Source organism: Lepisma saccharinum, chromosome 2 (assembly GCF_977018435.1).
Source record: "Lepisma saccharinum chromosome 2, izLepSacc3.1, whole genome shotgun sequence".
Taxonomy (NCBI): domain Eukaryota; kingdom Metazoa; phylum Arthropoda; class Insecta; order Zygentoma; family Lepismatidae; genus Lepisma; species Lepisma saccharinum.
In genome coordinates this window covers 23,395,080-23,414,383 of record NC_139230.1, presented here as the reverse complement: position 1 = coordinate 23,414,383, position 19,304 = coordinate 23,395,080, and the positions used below count along the sequence as shown (strand labels likewise).

At 42.5% G+C, this 19,304-nt stretch overlaps 1 protein-coding gene across 1 annotated transcript; it reads left to right on the top strand.

Annotated features, from left to right (window-relative positions):
• The first annotated feature begins 4,951 nt into the window (after window positions 1-4,951).
• On the top strand, window positions 4,952-10,045 carry LOC145981472 (uncharacterized). Its single transcript, XM_083114703.1, has one exon. The coding sequence runs from the start codon at window positions 4,952-4,954 to the stop codon at window positions 10,043-10,045; it is 5,094 nt and encodes a 1,697-aa protein (XP_082970829.1).
• Window positions 10,046-19,304: the final 9,259 nt, after the last annotated feature.

Below are 19,304 nucleotides of genomic sequence, written 5' to 3'. Positions count from 1 at the left end.
GTATTTGGGACGCAGTGCCGCCTTTGGTTGTCCGCAACCTTCGCGCCAACGTTTGTTGAACAAGCTTGTTGTATTATCTCCATTCAAGCTTTGTGCTGGTCTTAGGACCGCCTTGTGCCTTGTCAAGACGTTGCTTTCCTGAAGATAGAAGATCGCGTTTTATTCGTATTTCTGGGCCTCCTCGATGGCGCAGTGGTAGCGTCGTTGCCTTGTAATTAAGGGGTCCCGGGTTCGATACCCGTTGGAGGCACATAGTGGTTCGGACCCCACTTTAAACTGTAGGTCCAGCCCCCATTAGTCTTACTGTGCATAAAGTGGACTTAAAACAATAACTCAATCAATCAATCGTATTTCTGGCTGCGAATTTAGGCAGGGACGTAATGATAACAATAATAGGACGTTACAAAATCATATTAATAATAGTAATAATGATGACGCCTTTAACATTGAAATTATTTTCAAATTTAAATTCTAGCAGTATTCCATCGCAAGCAGCACTTTACATTACGCGAGTGATTTGTAACTCTCCTCCAGACACAAACGTACGCATGATTTTCTTTCAGAGGGGAGTTGGAGAGAGACAATATAAAATATTTGGTAATTACCACTTTTGGGATTCCTTTTTAAAGTTGTTCAAAGAGAGAAATGGTATCTAGGGTCATTTTAGGGGGTGTGGGGGTTGCACTTACCAATTTGTTTTTTTCCCCGAGTTCTTTACACATTTCATTTCAAAATTTTGTTTTTCTCAAAATTTCGGGAGAGTTGTAGCCTCATCAGCTCCCCCATGTGTACACCAATGCCTCGAGATGTAATAGGAAAAATAGGACGCGTGCCACTTTTCTTTCGAAAATTGTGCACCTCTAAACTTGCACCCTGCATTATCGCAAAACGACGTTGGTGGTTTGTACAAGTGTCATGAAGACAGTGACTTAGGTATTTTCACACTTTGTTTATTTCTGTCTCAGTTCGTGTTATCAGTAGGGAGCGCGTTTATAATAGCCACAAACCATGCTAAATAGACAGGTAAATTGGCTCCAAAAATGACAACTTCAAAAAGCCCAAAAGTAGGTAGTGAATATCAATTTGTTATTACCTTTCTTTTCAGTTCATTTGTGAGTTTTCCTTCATTAATTGCCATTTACTTTTATTCTATGTATATTTTATTTTTCAAATTTTGTACCGCTTTTTTGTTACTTTTAGTTAATCGCAATGTTGACGATTATGAATGGCAATTAATGAAGGGAAACTCACAAACGGCCATCACAATTATATGTAATATGCAGAATATTATTAGCGACTCAAATATTCTGGTTTTTCTTTTTGTTTTTTAACATTCTCAAGAATAAATTCACATTTTTGCCTTATATTGCATACTCCCTCTGTCCCATAATTATTGTCCGGTACACCTTTGTTTGTTGTCCCATAATAATTGTCCGATATTCAAACTGTGACATTGGTGTATACAGAAGAAGAAAATGAAACACGGGAATGAGTCATACAACTGTATAACTCAAGCATCAGTACAAATTGGCCAATCAAGTATCCAAAAGAACCTAAATAAAAAGTAATCAATCCAGGATCAATAAAAAGTGACCAAGAAGTTCGACAAAATAAAACATCAAAACGAAAGATATTGTTGGTCCAGGAAGGTTGTCATCCCCTCAACGAGCTAGATCTAGTGCTGCAGTGCTGCTCTAGCCTCGTCGTAAATGTTTCGAGGACACTCCAAGCGAGGTGGCAGGACGTTTCGACGGTTCAAGTGTGCTTTTTGCATATGGGGAATCCTGTAGTTGTCCCCACCTTTGGAGGCGCATAATTTCAATGAGACAGGACTGCAAAGTGAAAAATATGTTGTTGAGCTTGTCGCGTGTCAGATCATAGAAAGATTTTTCAACTGCGGCGATCAACTCATTGTGGAGCTGCCTGATGCTGGAGAAACTGAATTGCCCGGAAGTACCCCAGATCTAAAACATTCATGTTCGGACTGTTTGGCGGTTGGCATAGGAGATCCAAAGTGATTCCATTGGTCGCTGCAGCATCCATCCAGGCGCGGTCATTGGGAACGATATGCGGACGCGCATTGTCCTGCTGAACGGACACCTGGATTCTCCCTGCGCGCAGTCCACGAGGCCATTGTGCATCTATTGCTGGGATTAACTTGTTGATGAGCATGTCCCGGTAAACATCTTTGGTAACAGTTAATGGTTTGGTGACCATTCTTCACTACCCCAGCCGTACTGTTTTCAAAGAAAAAATCGTACACTGCTTGTCGTTTACTGTCCGTGAGGTTCTTGCTACCCCTGTCGCTTCCTATCATGGGATGTGTTTTCATGGCTGTTCTTCTCACACGTACTCACTGAAGGAGTGCTCTACTAACGATTTGCAGCGTGCCTTGGTAGACCGGTTGCCATACAGTGCCACACCGGTGTGTTGCAACCCAACGCCTCCTTTTGGTAAACGTCTGGGCGGTATTTCTTGCTCGTTGTGATAAGGTCACGTTGTTCCTCTTCACAATCTTGAAGACTGATGTACTGTGCTTCTCCTCATCCATGTGCTTTCCATCTGCCTCTTCGTCTGCAATTCCTGTAGTACCATTTTGGCATACCGGACTATAATTATGGGACAGAGGGAGTATTTCTTATAACGACACGTTCACCACGGCGGGCCTCCCAGGTGTGGTTTACCACGTTCCCTTATAACCAAAGAGTGCCAGGATCAAGTCCCGATGGAGGCACATTACACAATGGGTCGGAGTCCAATTGACATTATAAATCCAGTTCCAATTAATATATTTGAGCATAAAATGGACTTTAAACTATTTTTGATTACGATGACAAGTTATTGTAATAATGAAAGAAAAAAATATCTCCTTCAGGATTCAAACCTAGGACTCAGTTTTACAGAAATTGTAATCTCTAGACCAGTGGTTCCCAAAATGTGCGTAGTGTTAGAGTTCGCCACCTTGTAATTAAGGGGTCCCGGGTTCGTTACCCGGTGGAGTCACATAGTGGTTCGGATCCCACTTTAAACTGTAGGTCCAGTCCCAATTAGCCTTACTATGCATGGACTTAAAACATCAATTCAGTCAATCAAAGCAAGTACTAGATAGGCCTACATTCATGACGTAGGCGCTGTGGAAAAATCTTGAAACACGAAGGGCGCCGTGAAACGAAAATGTTTGGGAACCCCTGCTCTAGACAGTGGAGATTAGCTTTGTTCCTTCGTTCGTCAGTGCTGTACATATTTTTTAAAACAATGCAAATATAGGTAAAAATTATTTCTCCGTTCTGTGAGGTATCGGTAGACCGTTAACATCTGCTAGCAATGCCAACAATGCATTAGTGTACAAGTTATTATCTCGGCTTCCACTCTCTCCGACATTCATTCTAAACCATGGCATTACTTATTTAATTTATTCCAGTGTTCGTGGCGGAGTGGTAAGCGTAAAGGGCTAAGAAATCAGAGATCCCATGTTCAAACCTCCACCAGCCATTGGTGACTCATTCTGTTTGTCTATGCTCCCATCACTTTTCCATCCGTCCATCATTCATCAATCCACATCGACTTGTCGTAAAAATTAACCTACGAGGTAGGAAAAAAGATAAAATAGCCAAAATAGAAACCTATTGAATTTTAGCCGCCTCAGTGGCTGAGCACGTTAGCTCCCGAATTACGATTTTGTCCCCAAATGTTCTATGTCCTCTTCATGCACAAATAGGAGGCCAATCGGGACTGGACGTACAGTTTAAAGTTTGATCCGAACCACTATGTGCGTCCACTAGATATCGAACCAAGGATATATATGGAATTATATGGTGACGACATTACCACTACGCGATGTCCTCTCCTGGATAGGCAGGCGTGTCTTTTGTTACTGTCCATTCATTAATTTCTTGTATCACCGTTGCATATCTTTGACGAAAATCAAAGTACATCCAGTGTTCGGGGGTGTAAGGGGTACCTTCCACGTAGGCACCCAAAAGTCAACCTCACTTCCACGTAGTGCACCCTGGACTAAAGACTAACGACGCTCTGGCGACTGGCACTATGGCCAGTATAATTTTATGTGTGTTGTCCTGTTTTTTGTCCTTGTGTGTGCCGAGTGGCCATTTGCAGCCTCAGCTTTTAACAGAAGTCAGAACATTTTAAGATTTTTAGTAATGCAACGTTAGAGTTGTTATTTGTAATGATAAGGGGCTGGCCCCCGCATAATGTGACGGGAGCAAAATAGCCTAAGTGCTGACGCTCCCAAAATTTTAAATTCAAATTCAAACATCCAGTGTTCGAATTAAAATGGGGGGGGGGGAGTTTTTAATTTAACTCCTGACCATGTAAAGAATTTACCCTCATAAGTATATTCTAGATCATATTTTGCCATTGCTCAGAATTTGACGCAATCATTTCTTTCAATTTCAAGTAAATGTTGCATTAATATCAACATATATATTGTCAGTTTCTGAACTAAATTTTACATTAAAATTAATACTGTTGTACGTTTGCAAATTACAATATATATTTAATGAGAAAATATTTCCTGAATAATTTGCCTTCCTCTAAGAAAAATAATTCTGATATTAAATAAAAGTCCACTGAGACGAGATCAGTGATTACTGAAACCTTGTACACTAATTGGAAAATTTGTGTTATTTACTTTGAACCCAAGAAATTTATATAAATCAGTCCGTATGTTTTAGATACGGGATTCTTGAAACCCCTCCCCTAGAGAAATTTCTGCCCAACGCAGTTGGCTTTCTATCAGGTACAATTCTCAAAATTAGAATAGGGAAGCTGTGAAATTTTTGCCTCAGCATTTTTTCAATTTGAACACTGGATACAGACATACACATATGTTTGGGATAGATTAGTATATAGTTAGCTAGGCTCGCACCATATTTTGTTTACTCTTTCCTCACGTACTATTTCCTACATATCTTGCCCTCTTTCCATCGCGATGGATGAAGAAGAGAAAAGACTGTTGATACGTAAGAGAGCTGGATTTAGGGGCCAGTTAACACGAACACAAGCATTTGTCAGTGCCTTTGAAGATACGGGGGAAGTTCAAGAAGTAAAAGTCCGTTTACAGAATTTAACACCTTTGTGGGAAAAATATGATGAAGTTCAAACACGTTTAGAAGTAGAAGATATAAACGAAAATCATGAACCTCACAGGGAGAATTTTGAAGAAGTTTACTATAAGGTACGGGGTAAAATGGAATCCATTATAGAGAAACATAAACAAGCACAAGTTGCACCTACAGATGGATCGGATGTTGTAAACAATGCTTCATCATTAGGCACCAAGCACATCAAATTACCCACGGTATCTTTACCCACGTTTCACGGTAATTATCAGGATTGGTTAGCATATTCAGATGCATTTCAGGCTATGGTTCACACAAATGACAATATTCCTAAAATACAGAAATTCCACTACTTGCGTTCATCATTAGAATCTGAAGCAAGAACACTTATAGATACTTTGCCCATGACTGATTCAAATTACGATATTGCATGGCAATTGTTGAAAGATAGGTATGAAAATAAACGACTGATAGCAGCAAGTCATGTCAATAACATATTGCATGTGAACGCAATTAACAAGGAAAATCCCACAGAATTACGTCAGTTTATCAATGACGTCACTAGTAACTTAAATGCTCTTCGAGCCCTTGAATTACAAACACCGTTAGAAGATGTTATTTTGATACATCATTTTTTGGCTCAACTTGATTCTCACACAAGAAGGGAATGGGAATTAAGCCATACCGATCAGTCGTTCCCTACACTGAAGGAACTCTTTACCTTTCTAGAACAAAAATGTCAAGCTTTGGAATCAATGAAGTCTGTTCACGTAAACAAAAATGTCAATGAACACAAGGTTAGCCCTAAACAGAAACACATCCGTCAGTCAAATTCTTACCTGACAACTACAAATACACAATGCTATTTTTGTAAATTAGCACATTCCTTATATTCATGTAAGTCTTTTGCAGGCGCAAGTCTGAAGCAGAAACAAGAGTGTGTGCGCAACAACAAACTTTGTTACAATTGCCTCAGATCGAATCATAATTTAAGAAACTGTACTTCAGGTAATTGTAGGCGCTGTGGATTGAAACACAATTCACTGTTGCATCCAGACGAAGGCAGTAAACGAGGAGGTCCTCTAAGGCAAGACCAACCAAGGAATGACTCACCAGACACGAGGAATGAAGCTGCAAGGACAACTTCAGTACAATCTTCATATTGCACATTTAAGAGTAAACCAAGATCACACGTTCTGCTATCAACAGCTTTAGTAGAAGTCATCGATTCTAGGGGACAGCCACATACATGTAGAGCTCTCCTGGACAGTGGGTCTCAGTCAAACTTCATCAAGGAAGATCTTGTTCAGAGACTACAGTTACGAAAGCAGAAAAATCATATTCCAATCAGAGGAATCAATAATGTTTCATCGGAAGCCAAGCACAGTGTAGACATTCAGCTGCGCTCAAGAGTGTCAGACTTCCAGACTTCACTTACTTGTCTGATACTCCCACGCATCACAGGGAACGTACCTTCTCAAGTTATTCATCATGAACATTGGAACCTATCAACCGACATTGAGTTGGCAGATCCAGATTTCTACAAACCAGAAGGGATAGATCTACTAATTGGATCGGAACTTTACTTGAACTTACTTCTTCCTGAAAGACAAACGAGAGATGAAAACTATCCAGTTCTTCAAAATACTGAATTAGGTTGGATTTTAGCTGGTCGGATGGAACAGCCTGTAGAACCTAGTACACCCACAGTAGCATGTTTTGTACGCATGGAGGATAATTTGGATTCTCAATTACGGCGTTTTTTCGAGTTGGAGGAAATGTACTCGGAACCGAAAACAGCTGAAGAAGTAGCTTGTGAAAACCACTTCAATCAACACACCACCAGAGATGAAACAGGGCGTTTCATTGTTCGTCTCCCATTTCGATCAGATCATATAGAGCTAGGACATTCATACAACCAGGCATTATTCAGATTACATCAGTTAGAGAAGAGGTTTCAACAACAACCAGAGTTGGAAGAGGAGTATAGCAGAATACTCGAGGAGTATGAAATGTTGGGACACATGAAGCCAGTACAACAAGATCCAAATGAAGCTGATGACGTGTCATACTATTTACCACATCATCCAGTATTCAAACCTAGCAGCATCAGTACGAAGACCAGAATTGTTTTTGATGCATCAGCAAAAACAACAAATGGAGTCTCATTAAACGATATACTGAAGGTCGGTCCAACCACACATGACGATCTTCAGTCTATAGCTCTTCGCTTCAGAACGCACAAGGTTGTATTTACGGCAGACGCCGAGAAGATGTTCAGACAAATTCTGATTCATCCAGATGACACTACGTTTCAACGCATACTTTGGAGAAAATCTACAGATATGCCAGTACAAACGTTCGAGCTCACAAGAGTCACATTTGGTTTGGCATCATCACCGTTTTTGGCGACCAAAACATTGCAGCAATTAGCTGAAGAGGAAGCAACCAAGTTTCCGAATGTATCCAAAGTTTTACAACGTGATGTTTACGTTGATGACCTCCTCACTGGAACCAACAGTATTGAAGAAGCTAGACAATTGCAAGGAGAACTAATCGATTTACTGAATTCAGCAGGATTCACTTTGAAGAAATGGTGTTCTAATCATCCAGAACTTCTTGAAGCAGTACCAGCTACTCATAGAGAAATGCAACTACCATTTCAGTTCGACAAGGGAGCAAGCGTTACGGCTTTAGGCCTCACGTGGGATCCAGTCACCGATAAATTGCAAGCAAATAACAAGGAGATAGTGTCATGTTTTGAAGACAACATCACTAAACGACAAGTAGCTTCTATTGTCGCATCAATCTTTGATCCTTTGGGACTAGTGAGTCCAATAGTAATTTCTTACAAGATATTTGTACAACAATTATGGTTCCATAACATGGAATGGGACGATAAGTTACCAGATAAACTCAACATGGAGTGGAAACGTTTGTTTCGACAGTTACCAAACATTAATCAGATACAAGTTAACAGATTTGTGCTAGTTCAAGGAAAAGTGGTTGACATTCAACTCCACGGATTTTCAGATGCATCGCAAGTTGCATATGGCTGTTGTTTGTATCTTAGATCAACAAATGGAAATGGTGAAACCACTGTACATTTACTTTGTTCACGTTCACGTGTGGCACCTATAAGAAGGATCACTCTTCCTCATCTTGAATTGTGCGCTGCCTTGTTGCTGGCGAAACTAACACACAAGGTGTTACAACTACTACAATTGGAAGTCAGTAGAATCAATCTATGGACCGATTCGAAGATCGTACTGGCGTGGCTTGCATCACCTGCAAGACGATGGAAAACATTTGTAGCGAATAGAGTTTCACAAATTCAAGAATGTTCTAAGCCTCAGTACTGGAAACATGTAGTGTCAGCACAGAACCCCGCAGATTTAATCAGCAGAGGGACAAATGTAGACTCACTACACACCTCTCAAATGTGGTTTCATGGCCCTGATTGGCTATCACTTCCAGCAACAGCATGGCCTTCGAGTCCAACATCGTCAAGGGATGATGACTTCGAACTCGACGAACTTGAAGAACAAAGAACAACTACAGTAAGTCTAGTCACAAATGCACCAACAATAGAATTTATCAGCAGATTTTCGTCGTTATTGAAACTTCAAAGAGTGATTGCATATTGTTTGAGATTTCTACACAATGCGAGGAACAAACAAGAGAAACACATAGGATCATTGTCAGCAAGTGACTTAAGATCAGCATTGCATACTTGCATTAGAAGCATGCAACACGAAGTTTATGGCAAGAAATTAAGAGAATTGTCTTCTAACAGTCAGGTGTCAAAGGATAGTCAACTTTTAGACTTGCATCCTTTCTTCGATGACAAGCAAGTACTCAGAGTTGGAGGAAGACTTAGACACTCGCAGCTACCATATGATAGCAAATATCAAATCATATTGCCACCGAAACATCATTTAACTGAATTGATCATTCTTTCAGAACACCACAGGCTATTACATGCAGGACCACAACTCCTTATATCTTCATTACGACAGGAATACTGGATACCAAGAGCCAGACAAGTGGTCAGAACTATTCTGCATAAGTGCCTCATTTGTTTCAAATTAAGAGCATCTATTTCCAACCAACTCATGGGACAATTACCACCATCCAGAATACAGTCCACTAGACCATTTCTAAACGCTGGAATTGATTACGCTGGACCAATTATCATCAAGCCGTCAATCACTAGAAGCAAATCAAGGCTGAAAGCATATGTAGCAGTATTTGTATGCTTTGCCACAAAGGCCATACACCTAGAATTGGTCGGAGATCTCAGCACCAAGTCATTCATTGCTGCTTTGCGAAGATTTACGGCACGCAGAGGAAAATGTTTGAACTTGTACAGCGACAACGGAAGAAATTTCGTCGGTGCCAATCGTGAATTACAAGACTTGAAGAATGTATTCCAATCATCAGACTTCAACAAGTCTTTAGAAGACCATGCAGCTCAGGAAGGATTCAAATGGCATTTTCTACCACCCAATAGCCCAAATATGGCTGGACTTTGTGAAGCAGGAGTGAAGTCCATGAAGCATCACCTGAGAAGAATCGTAGGGAACTCTGCTCTCACTTTCGAAGAACTTGAAACACTCTTAGTTCAAATCGAAGCCTGTCTTAACTCAAGGCCCATCACAGTATTGTCACATGACCCTACAGATCCCAGTTTTATAACCCCTGGCCATTTCCTTATTGGTGCACCCCTAACTAGTTTTCCTGAGCCTAGTCTAACTAACATCAAAGAATCCAGTTTATCCAGATGGCAGAAATTGCAGCAGGTGTACCAACAACTATGGGACCGTTGGTCAAAGGACTACTTCCATTCCCTGCAGCAGAGGACGAAGTGGAACACCCAAAAAAAAGAATTTGGAACCAGGAACAGTGGTCTTAGTGAAGGAAGATCACCTACCTCCACTTACATGGAAACTTGCTATAGTTGAACAAGTGCATCCTGGTGCGGATGGACTAGTGCGTGTTGCAACTGTTCGCACTTCGTCTTCAACCTATAAACGTCAGTAGACCCAAATGGAGAATTCAACGCCCGAAAGTGAGGCTCGGTGAGGCTCGGTGAGGCTCGCCAAACCTCAAAAACTCACTTTCTCTCCACGTTCCACGCCTTATTTATTGCGCTGACGATGTTTCACAGCGTAGAAAACAGCACCAAAACATCAAAAACTCACTTTGATTATTTGGAGCTCACCAAAACCTCAAAAACTTATTTTTATTAATTGAGGTTCACCAAACCTTAAAAACTCTCATTTTCTCTCTACGTTCAGCGCCTTATTTATTGCGGTGGCACAACGTGATGAGTAAATAATGCAGTTTCTTATTCTTGAAGGATGAATGCACCTTATCGTAATTTTCCAAGCCCCGGTCAAATGTTTGTATATCGTGACCTTTGTAAACCTCTCTCTCGGGAACGATGTGCCACACACACGCGCGTGCACGCCTATATTGTGACGCAAACAAACAAACAAATAATATTTTTTTTAAGATTCCTGGCCCCTAACCCCACTTCCGGTCGCTATTTTGGATTTCCGAACATAGGTTCTATTCATACTTTTTCTCACATATAGGCGTACGTGATGAATCCGCAAACAGATTTTTCCTAAGTCTTACCGTTTCCAAGATAACCCCACTTCCGGTCGCCATTTTGGATTTCCGATCATAGCTTCTATTCATACTTTTTCTCACGTATAGGTGTACCTGATGAATCACCAAACAGATTTTTCCTAAGTCTTACCGTTTCCAAGATAACCCCACTTCCGGTCGCCATTTTGGATTTCCGAACATAGGTTCTATTCATATTTTACTTACATATAAGCGTACGTGACGAATCCGCAAACAGATTTTTTCTAAGTCTTACCGTTTCAAAGATAACCCCACTTCCGGTCGCCATTTTGGATTTCCAAGCATAGGTTCTATTCATATTTTACTTACATATAGGCGTACATGACGAATCCGCAAACAGATTTTTCCTAAGTCTTACCGTTTCCAAGATAACTAGTAGACCCAAATGGGGAATTCAACGCCCGAAAGTGGAGCTCGGTGGAGCTCGCAGTGTTGCCAGCTCCTCACTCGAAAAAATCACCAAGGTTTTTGTTTTTGGGTCTAACCTAACCTAAAGCAAGGAGGTGGCAACCTTGCTTGAGGTATTTTCTCGCAGTGTTGCCAACTCCTCACTCGAAAAAATCACCAAGGTTTTTTTTTGGGTCTAACCTAGCCTAAAAGCAAGGAGCTGACAACCTTGCTTGAGGCTTGCCTTACAGTGCATAAAGCAAGGTTGCCAACCCACTGGTACTTTTGCTATAGCTTTTTACAAGAAAAAAAGAGAAAGGGAAGAGTTAAACAACCGACAGCTTACCCACAGCCTTTTTTGCTCTAACCTAACCTAAAGCAAGGAGCTGGCAACTTTGCTTGTGCAATCAACCCGGTTGACCGCCCTCAAGTGGAGATCAGCATTGCCAACTCCTCACTCGAAAAAAAATCACCAAGATTTTTTTGTCTAACCTAACCTAAAGCAAGGAGCTGGCAATTTTGATTGTGCAATCAACCCGGTTGACCGCCCTCAAGTGGAGATCAGCATTGCCAACTCCTCACTCGAAAAAAAATCACCAAGATTTTTTTGTCTAACCTAACCTAAAGCAAGGAGCTGGCAATTTTGCTTGAGGCTTGCCTTACAGCGCATAAAGCAATTTTTGCCAACCTGCACACACTGGGCAAGGAGAGCCGGCACTGCCGTAAAAGAGAAAGAGATGGGTGGATGGTAATATAGTATGCGTGTGCGTGTGTGCGTATAATATGTAGCATTATTAACTAGAGTGTGTTGGCAATTTACTTACAACTAAAAAAAAAATAGAAATGCCAACGTTAGTGTAAGATGAAGAGAGAGAGAGAGAGAGAGAGAGATTTATGGCTGGCAACAGTGGTGGGCGATGTCCTCCCTCTTCTGTGCAATATGATATTATGATGTTACTGTAGTTTTTGACGGGGATTACGAGTTAACTAAAAAAAAAAACCTGCAACTAGAGAGAGTTGCCAACACACATACGCTATTGTAAGAGAGATGGATGACTGGGAGGGGCAGCATTTTTGGCTATTCACAGTGGCGGATGTACTTTTTGTTGTTTTAAAAGCTAACAATAATGATGGAATTTCATGCTGACAGAGCGGATTTCTACTAGTCCACGTTGTTAACCTACATATTACTCCTCGACTAATAAAACTAGAAGCTTGAGGGCATTAACATTAAACCGTCACAGACTTTCACATTACCCATCACTGATGCCGCCTGAACCAAGTTTTCTGCTTCTATTCATAAACCAAAAAAAAAAAAAAAAAAAAAGACGAGGAGAAAAGAAACATGTACACACTTCCGTCACTATTTTATAACAACTAGGGGAAGTGGGGCGGGAGGCGGACATGTAACGGAAGATCACACAAGCGAGCTTCCTCTACATATTTGAGGAAAACAACGCCACCCATATATAAATAAACCCCTCAAACTAACACTAATTAGAATTATCCTACAAAATTTTTCTCGTAAGGCATTTTTTTGTAAACACTCTACCACCAACAGATCGCATATAAATAAACATACCCCCCCAAAAAAAAAAAATGCACTCCATGAAAAGTTGTCCTGTGTGCAAGAGAACCAAATCAAGCAAAAATTTTGCAAGACATTGTCGCACCTGCGTGCCAGGCAAGCATTTGGCTGCCACTGAACTATGTTCCGGATGCAATATACAGATCACAATTGCGTATGTCGAGAAGCATAAGCTTAATTGTCTAGGCAAAAATACATCTGGGGCCCAGCCTTCGACCTCCACCAAGAGAAAAGCAGAAGCAGCCTCCATCAATGCACCACCCACGAAACGTGTCAAGCCTGCGACGAAAGCAGACCGGTCTGCTTTTGGAGGAATATTAGAAGATTATGTCCGATTGTCGGACGGCTCTTGCGATGTTCGTAGCTTTTTAGAGGAGAAGCGAGCAGAGATAGTTTCTATTCTTAGTAATGCACTGGCTACGCACTCCTCCACTAAATTCTACGGTACGCTATGTTGCACATACAAGAAACCGACCGATGAAAGATACACTTTCTTTCATGCAACGAAAGCAAAAACGCTGCATCTGGCGGATGGTGACAGCATTGGGGAAATTTACGACAAGTTTACCGAGGAGCTGCTTGTTAAACAGGAGGAGCACGAGGCCACAGGCTCGGGCGGTTCGCTGTGCGGAGAACCCCATAAATTGTGTGTTACTTTTAGTCAGTTTGCACCAATGTCCGGGTCTAGTTACGTCCCTCTACCACCAGATGTTGCAGCAAAGAAGGCTGTTCTGAATATTCAGAACAAGGATAACAAGTGCTTCGTATGGTCGGTGCTGGCAGCAATGCACCCCGTCGACTGGAAAAATCATCCGTATCGTGTTGGCCACTACGAGCAGTACGAGTCGGAGTTGGAGGATGCAATGGTGGGAATCGACTACCCGGTGGCGCTTTCGGATGTTGGCAAGTTTGAGGCACGTGCTCGCAACTTGCAATTAGCCATAAACGTTTACGGTCTCACCGAGAACAAAAATGAGGTCCACCCCATCCGGGTGAGCAACGTGAGCAACAACAACGAGGCACGAGAAATCAACCTCTTGCTCATCAAGAACGAGACGCAACACCACTACACCCTTATTCGCTCGCTCTCCCGGTTGGTGTCGAATCAGAAAAGCAAGCATCATGGTAGCATAGAAGTTTGTCGAAGGTGTCTGATCACTTTTGACAACCGACAACAAAAACACCAGAGCTTACAAGGAGAAAACATCGCTGCCGAGAAGCTCGCTCTTCACATGCGTTACTGCAGTACCAACAAACCTGCACGAACTATTCTACCCAATCCTGATGCGACAGAAAAATTTAGCATGCACAGCGCCATGGCAAAGCATCCTGCCATCATTGTAGCAGACTTCGAAGCCTTCCTCGAACCTCTCTCCACCTGCTATCCCGATCCCGAAGTTTCTTCCACCACCCCTTACCAACTCCACGAGGCCTCAAGTTACGCCTACGTTGTGGTACGGCGAGACCAACGTGTTGCCCCCGAGCCGTATGTCTATCGCGGTCCCGACCCGGTCAAGCACTTCTTGCAGAGGATGGTAGAGGAGGCCCAAAAAATAGGAAAGGTGTTGCTGTCCCCCAAGCGCATGCGACGACTTTCTCCTAAGAATAAGCGTAGGCACGAGGAGGCAACCAACTGCCCTGTTTGCAACTTGGCCTTCACCGACGATAACAGTAAAGTGCACCACCACGACCATTATGGTACTGGTAGCTACATCGGTCCGTGGTGCAACACGTGCAACTTAAAAGCTAGGGACCCGCGCTTTATTCCCATCTTCTTTCACAACGGCTCGGGATACGATTTTCATCACTTGGTACCCCATCTCGGCTACGATGATAGTCGTATCAGGGTCTTAGCACAGAACGAGGAGCGCTATATTAGCGTGAGTAAGTGGGTGTCTATCCCCGAATTGGAAGCAACTATCGAGCTTCGGTTTCTTGACTCGCTGCGTTTCCTCCATGCAAGCCTTGATGCTCTTGCAGGCAAGCTTAGGGACGAGCAGCTGACTATCACTGCAGCTAGTTTTCCAAACTTGGATGTTGGGCTCATCAGACGTAAGGGGGTCTACCCATACGAGTACGTAACGGACCCCGACAAGTTCGAGGAAACATCGCTTCCTCCACAGGATAAATTCTACAGTCGTCTGAGAGGCTCTAACATAACAAATGAGGAATACCAGCACGCCCAGTCCATGTGGCAAGAGTTACGTTGTCGAAATTTTGGGGATTATCACGACGCATATTTAAAGCTTGACGTGACGCTTCTCGCGGACGTTTTGCAGGCGTTTCGCGCGACAGCAATAAACATCTACCACCTAGACCCTGCCTACTTCTACAGCCTCCCCGGACTAGCATGGTCGGCCATGCTGCTCATGACCAGGATTAAACTCCAGCTTCTTAATGATGTGGAAAAGTTACTTTTTTTGGAACGAGGCATCCGAGGCGGTATGGTCCAGGTGACGCAACGCTATGCACGTGCTAACAATCAATACATGGCCACCGGTTACGATCCCTCTACAACAACAAGCTACATCCTCCACACAGATGTAAACAACCTGTATGGATTTTCCATGATGCAGAAACTTCCGTACAAGGGATTCGAGTGGGTTAATCCTTCGGATTTCGACATAAAAAATTTCGAAGATAGCACATACGGATTTTTTGCCGAGGTGGATATTAAATTCCCCGAGAAGCTCCATGATGTATTCAGCGAGTTACCACCTGCTCCAGAATTTAAGCGTTTACCTAACTCGAATCAACCCAAGCTCATCATGGATGTTGAGCCCAAAGAGAGGTATGTGCTACATTACCTGAATCTTGCTTGGTTGATGAGGCAGGGTGTTACAATTGGTAAAATTCATCGCATCCTCAGGTTCGAGCACAGTAACTGGTTAGTACCCTACATCAAAGCCAATACCGAACACCGCATCGCTGCAACCTCGGAGCTTGACAAAAACTTCTTCAAGCTGATGAACAATGCTGTGTTCGGTAAAACGATGGAGAACGTGAGAAATCGCGTGGACGTTAGGCTGGTTACGAATGCGAAGCGATGTCGTAAGCTGATTGCAAGCCCGTTGTTTAAATCAAGGACCATTTATAATAAGCAGTTGGCTCTGGTCCACATGGATAAACCGGTGGTGCGCCTGACAAAGCCAATTTATGTTGGTGCTACTATTCTGGACTTGAGCAAGTTGCATATGTTTGAGACACATTATGGTACAATGTGCAAACATTATGATCGTGGCATTTCTCTTTTATATACAGATACGGACAGCTTGGTCTACCATGTTCGCACAGTTGATGCATATAAGGATATAGCGTCGATTCCACCTTTCATCGAGCTTTTCGACACATCAGGCTATCCCCAGCCGAACCAGTACGGCATCCTGCCCCGAAACAAAAAAGTACCCGGTAAACTCAAGGACGAGAAGGACGGGGATGTTATTTTTGAGTTTGCTGGACTTCGGGCCAAAGCCTATGCAATTCGGGCCGAGGGGTCTGTCACCAAGAAGGCCAAGGGTGTAGGTAGGCAGGTTGTACAAAAGCATCTCGCATTCGAGGATTATGTTGAATGCCTGAAAACTCGCTCACCTGTTCTACGAAAAGAGTATCGAATCCAGAGCGTCAACCATAAATTGACAACCAACATTGTCAGGAAGATTGCTTTGGATGCGCACGATGATAAGAGGTGCATCCTGAAGTGCGGAATTCACACACTGCCGTGGGGGCACTATCGCTTAGCAGAAAGCAAAACCTGCAACATATGTCCATCTTCAACAGAAGATTCATAAAAAACAAAACAAAACAAAAAAAAATCATTTTGTTAGTCATTACAAAAAAAACTTTGTCTGTTATTACAAAAAAAACTTTGACCGTATTCTTAAATAACCAGCATGCCTATGAATTTGTTCGGTTTCAAAAAACAGATCATTATGGAAACCATACCAGATTATGAAGTCTTACCTTCCGTGTTACCTAAACTCAACGGTCTGTTGATCATTCACCTCAACAGCATTTGGACGAAACTGAATGACGATGTGGGCAAGATGTTTTATGTTTTTAATAACAATTTAGATTTCTACGAAATTCCGATCGACGGGAAACTTCAAATCACCGTGAATCCGGAGAACGCAGGCGAAATCAAAATTTCTACCGGCAAGAACATTTTTCGAATCAAGCACGACAAGATGCTTTCTAACATTACGTACGATGTGTCTGCAGGAGATTACCTGTACGTGGAACTCCTCGGAGATTACGACAAACTCATTCCTCTCTTCGTAGAATTACGAATCGTCTATCCTATTATAAATAACCGTTAACCAAAAATGCCTAACGACATTTTCGGCAACACCAAGCGTGTAGACCACGCAGAAGAGATTCTCATGTTGGACATTCGAGTTAAGAAGTTGAGGACCGATTTGATTGCTTTGCAGGAAACCTTAAACAAAAGTTTAGAGTCGGAAATCGCTACGCTCCAAACGCAATGTCTCGACCCCATTCTGAAAATCGATTCCGAACTGAAGACGCTGATAAAAAATTATGTCGACGTACCTTCTTACGACAGCGTTCAAAATATACAGTTGAGCGTGGATTCGCTTCAAAATGATTTGGCCAAATTACAGCAATTTCAATCGAAAAATGAAGATTTGGAAAAATTGAAACTCGAAATCGAAGAACGAACTTCCAGAAATAGAAAAGAATTTCTCCGAACTTCAAACCGTCGTGAACGATATAGATGCAGAACGCTTGCATGTCGCCGTTTCCAAATTACAAGAAGAATTCACCAGCACGTTGGAAGAAATTAAATCCAAGTTGCAGACTTTGGAAGATACCATGACGAACCTACCATCGTCGGACGAACTGCAGGTCATCGGTAAAAGCGTCGCGAACATAAAAATTCAATTGGAGGCCTATCAAGATTTCGAACACATTCAAACCACCATCGCCACGCTTCAGGCGTCCTTGGAATTGATCAACGAAGAAATTAAAAATATTCACGCTGAAGCGAGAGCGTTGACGAGCATTCAAGACACGTTAAGCACGGTTCAGCAGAAGATCGAATATTTAGAAAATTTAAACGTCGAAACGAATCTCGCTCATTTTCATCACGTACTGGACAACATACAGGGTGACTTGGAATCGTTACGGACGAGCGTGCCTTCGAGCGAAGATTTGGAAAAATTGAAAACGGCGGTGACGGCACTATCCGATTCGAACGACATCAAAAATTCATTGAGCGATCTCGAGAGTAGGGTGGCCAATCTCCCCACCTCCAAAGAATTGCACGCTTTGAAAAGAAACATATCACGTATGCTGAAACGACTAGAAACGGAAACGGCGAACGTGGAACAGATTCGAGACGAAATTAGTTCGCTGGTGTCGACGCTGCCCACTTCGCAGAGCGTCGCCGATCTTCACACGCAGTTTACAGAGATGCGAAGCATCGTGAACGATCTTACCGAGAAGAGCTCGAAATTGAATCAAGTCGAGAACCTTCAGAACATCGTCGTCAACATCAGAGATCAAGTTGGAGTGCTGGAATCCACGCAGGAATCGACGCTGGCCTCTTTCGGTGCCAAGTTGCAAGAACTCAACGAAAACTACAAGCAGTTGAACGTGGAAGTGAAAATCAAACCGTCGTTTTCTACCGTAACGGATACCATAGTCGAGCATTTGCTGCCCATCGAAAATAAACTCGGACAAGTTCACAGCAACCTCGTTAGCGTCGATACTAAATTCGCTAAACTGCATTCTCTGCAAGCCATCGAAATCAACAGCGTTCCCAATCAACAGAGAATCTCCACGTTCGTCGAAGGTAACAAACTGTACATGTTGCATCCTTATCATCCGTACTACAAGTTTCTCCTCGATGGCACGATTCAGATAAACGAATTTTCGTACTGGTCTCACGGTAGAAAAGCTAGCGTTCCCACCATGACCTTGATATCGAATCGTGGTGTCCAGAAAGCAGGAAATATTCCTCTGGCACGTTGGAACGAAACGCGCAACATATATGAAATACACGAAGACGAAGATCTCACCGTTTTCGACGTGAGTGCCGGCGATAAGCTGATCATTCAAAACACGAGCGAAGTGCCACCCTCTTTGAATCCCATCACGCTTGTGCTTCTCTTGAAACGTAATCTCTAAGAAAAAATGTCTAGGCAAGCCATCGTCGAAGAATTGCATAAACCTGCACGCCGCAACTACGAACGTTTGGCTGTGGTAACCAAGGGCATCGACGACCTCTGGCAAAGTGACCTCGTGGAGATGAGTAGCGGCAATTTGAAAAACGTGCATAAATTGAACAAGGGCAACAAGTACCTTCTCACTGTCATAGACACGTTTTCGAAATTCGCATGGGCTCTACCTTTGAAGGCGAAAACGGGAACATGCGTCACGGAAGCATTCAAATTAATTTTTCGCGAAAGCGGTGGCAGACGACCACGGTTTCTGCAAACGGACAACGGTAAAGAATTTTACAACGCCGTATTCCAAAAGTTTATTCAAAAACACAAGATTCGACATTATTCGAGCTTCAGTCACATCAAAGCCAGCATCGTGGAAAGATTCAATCGAACCTTGAAAACACACAT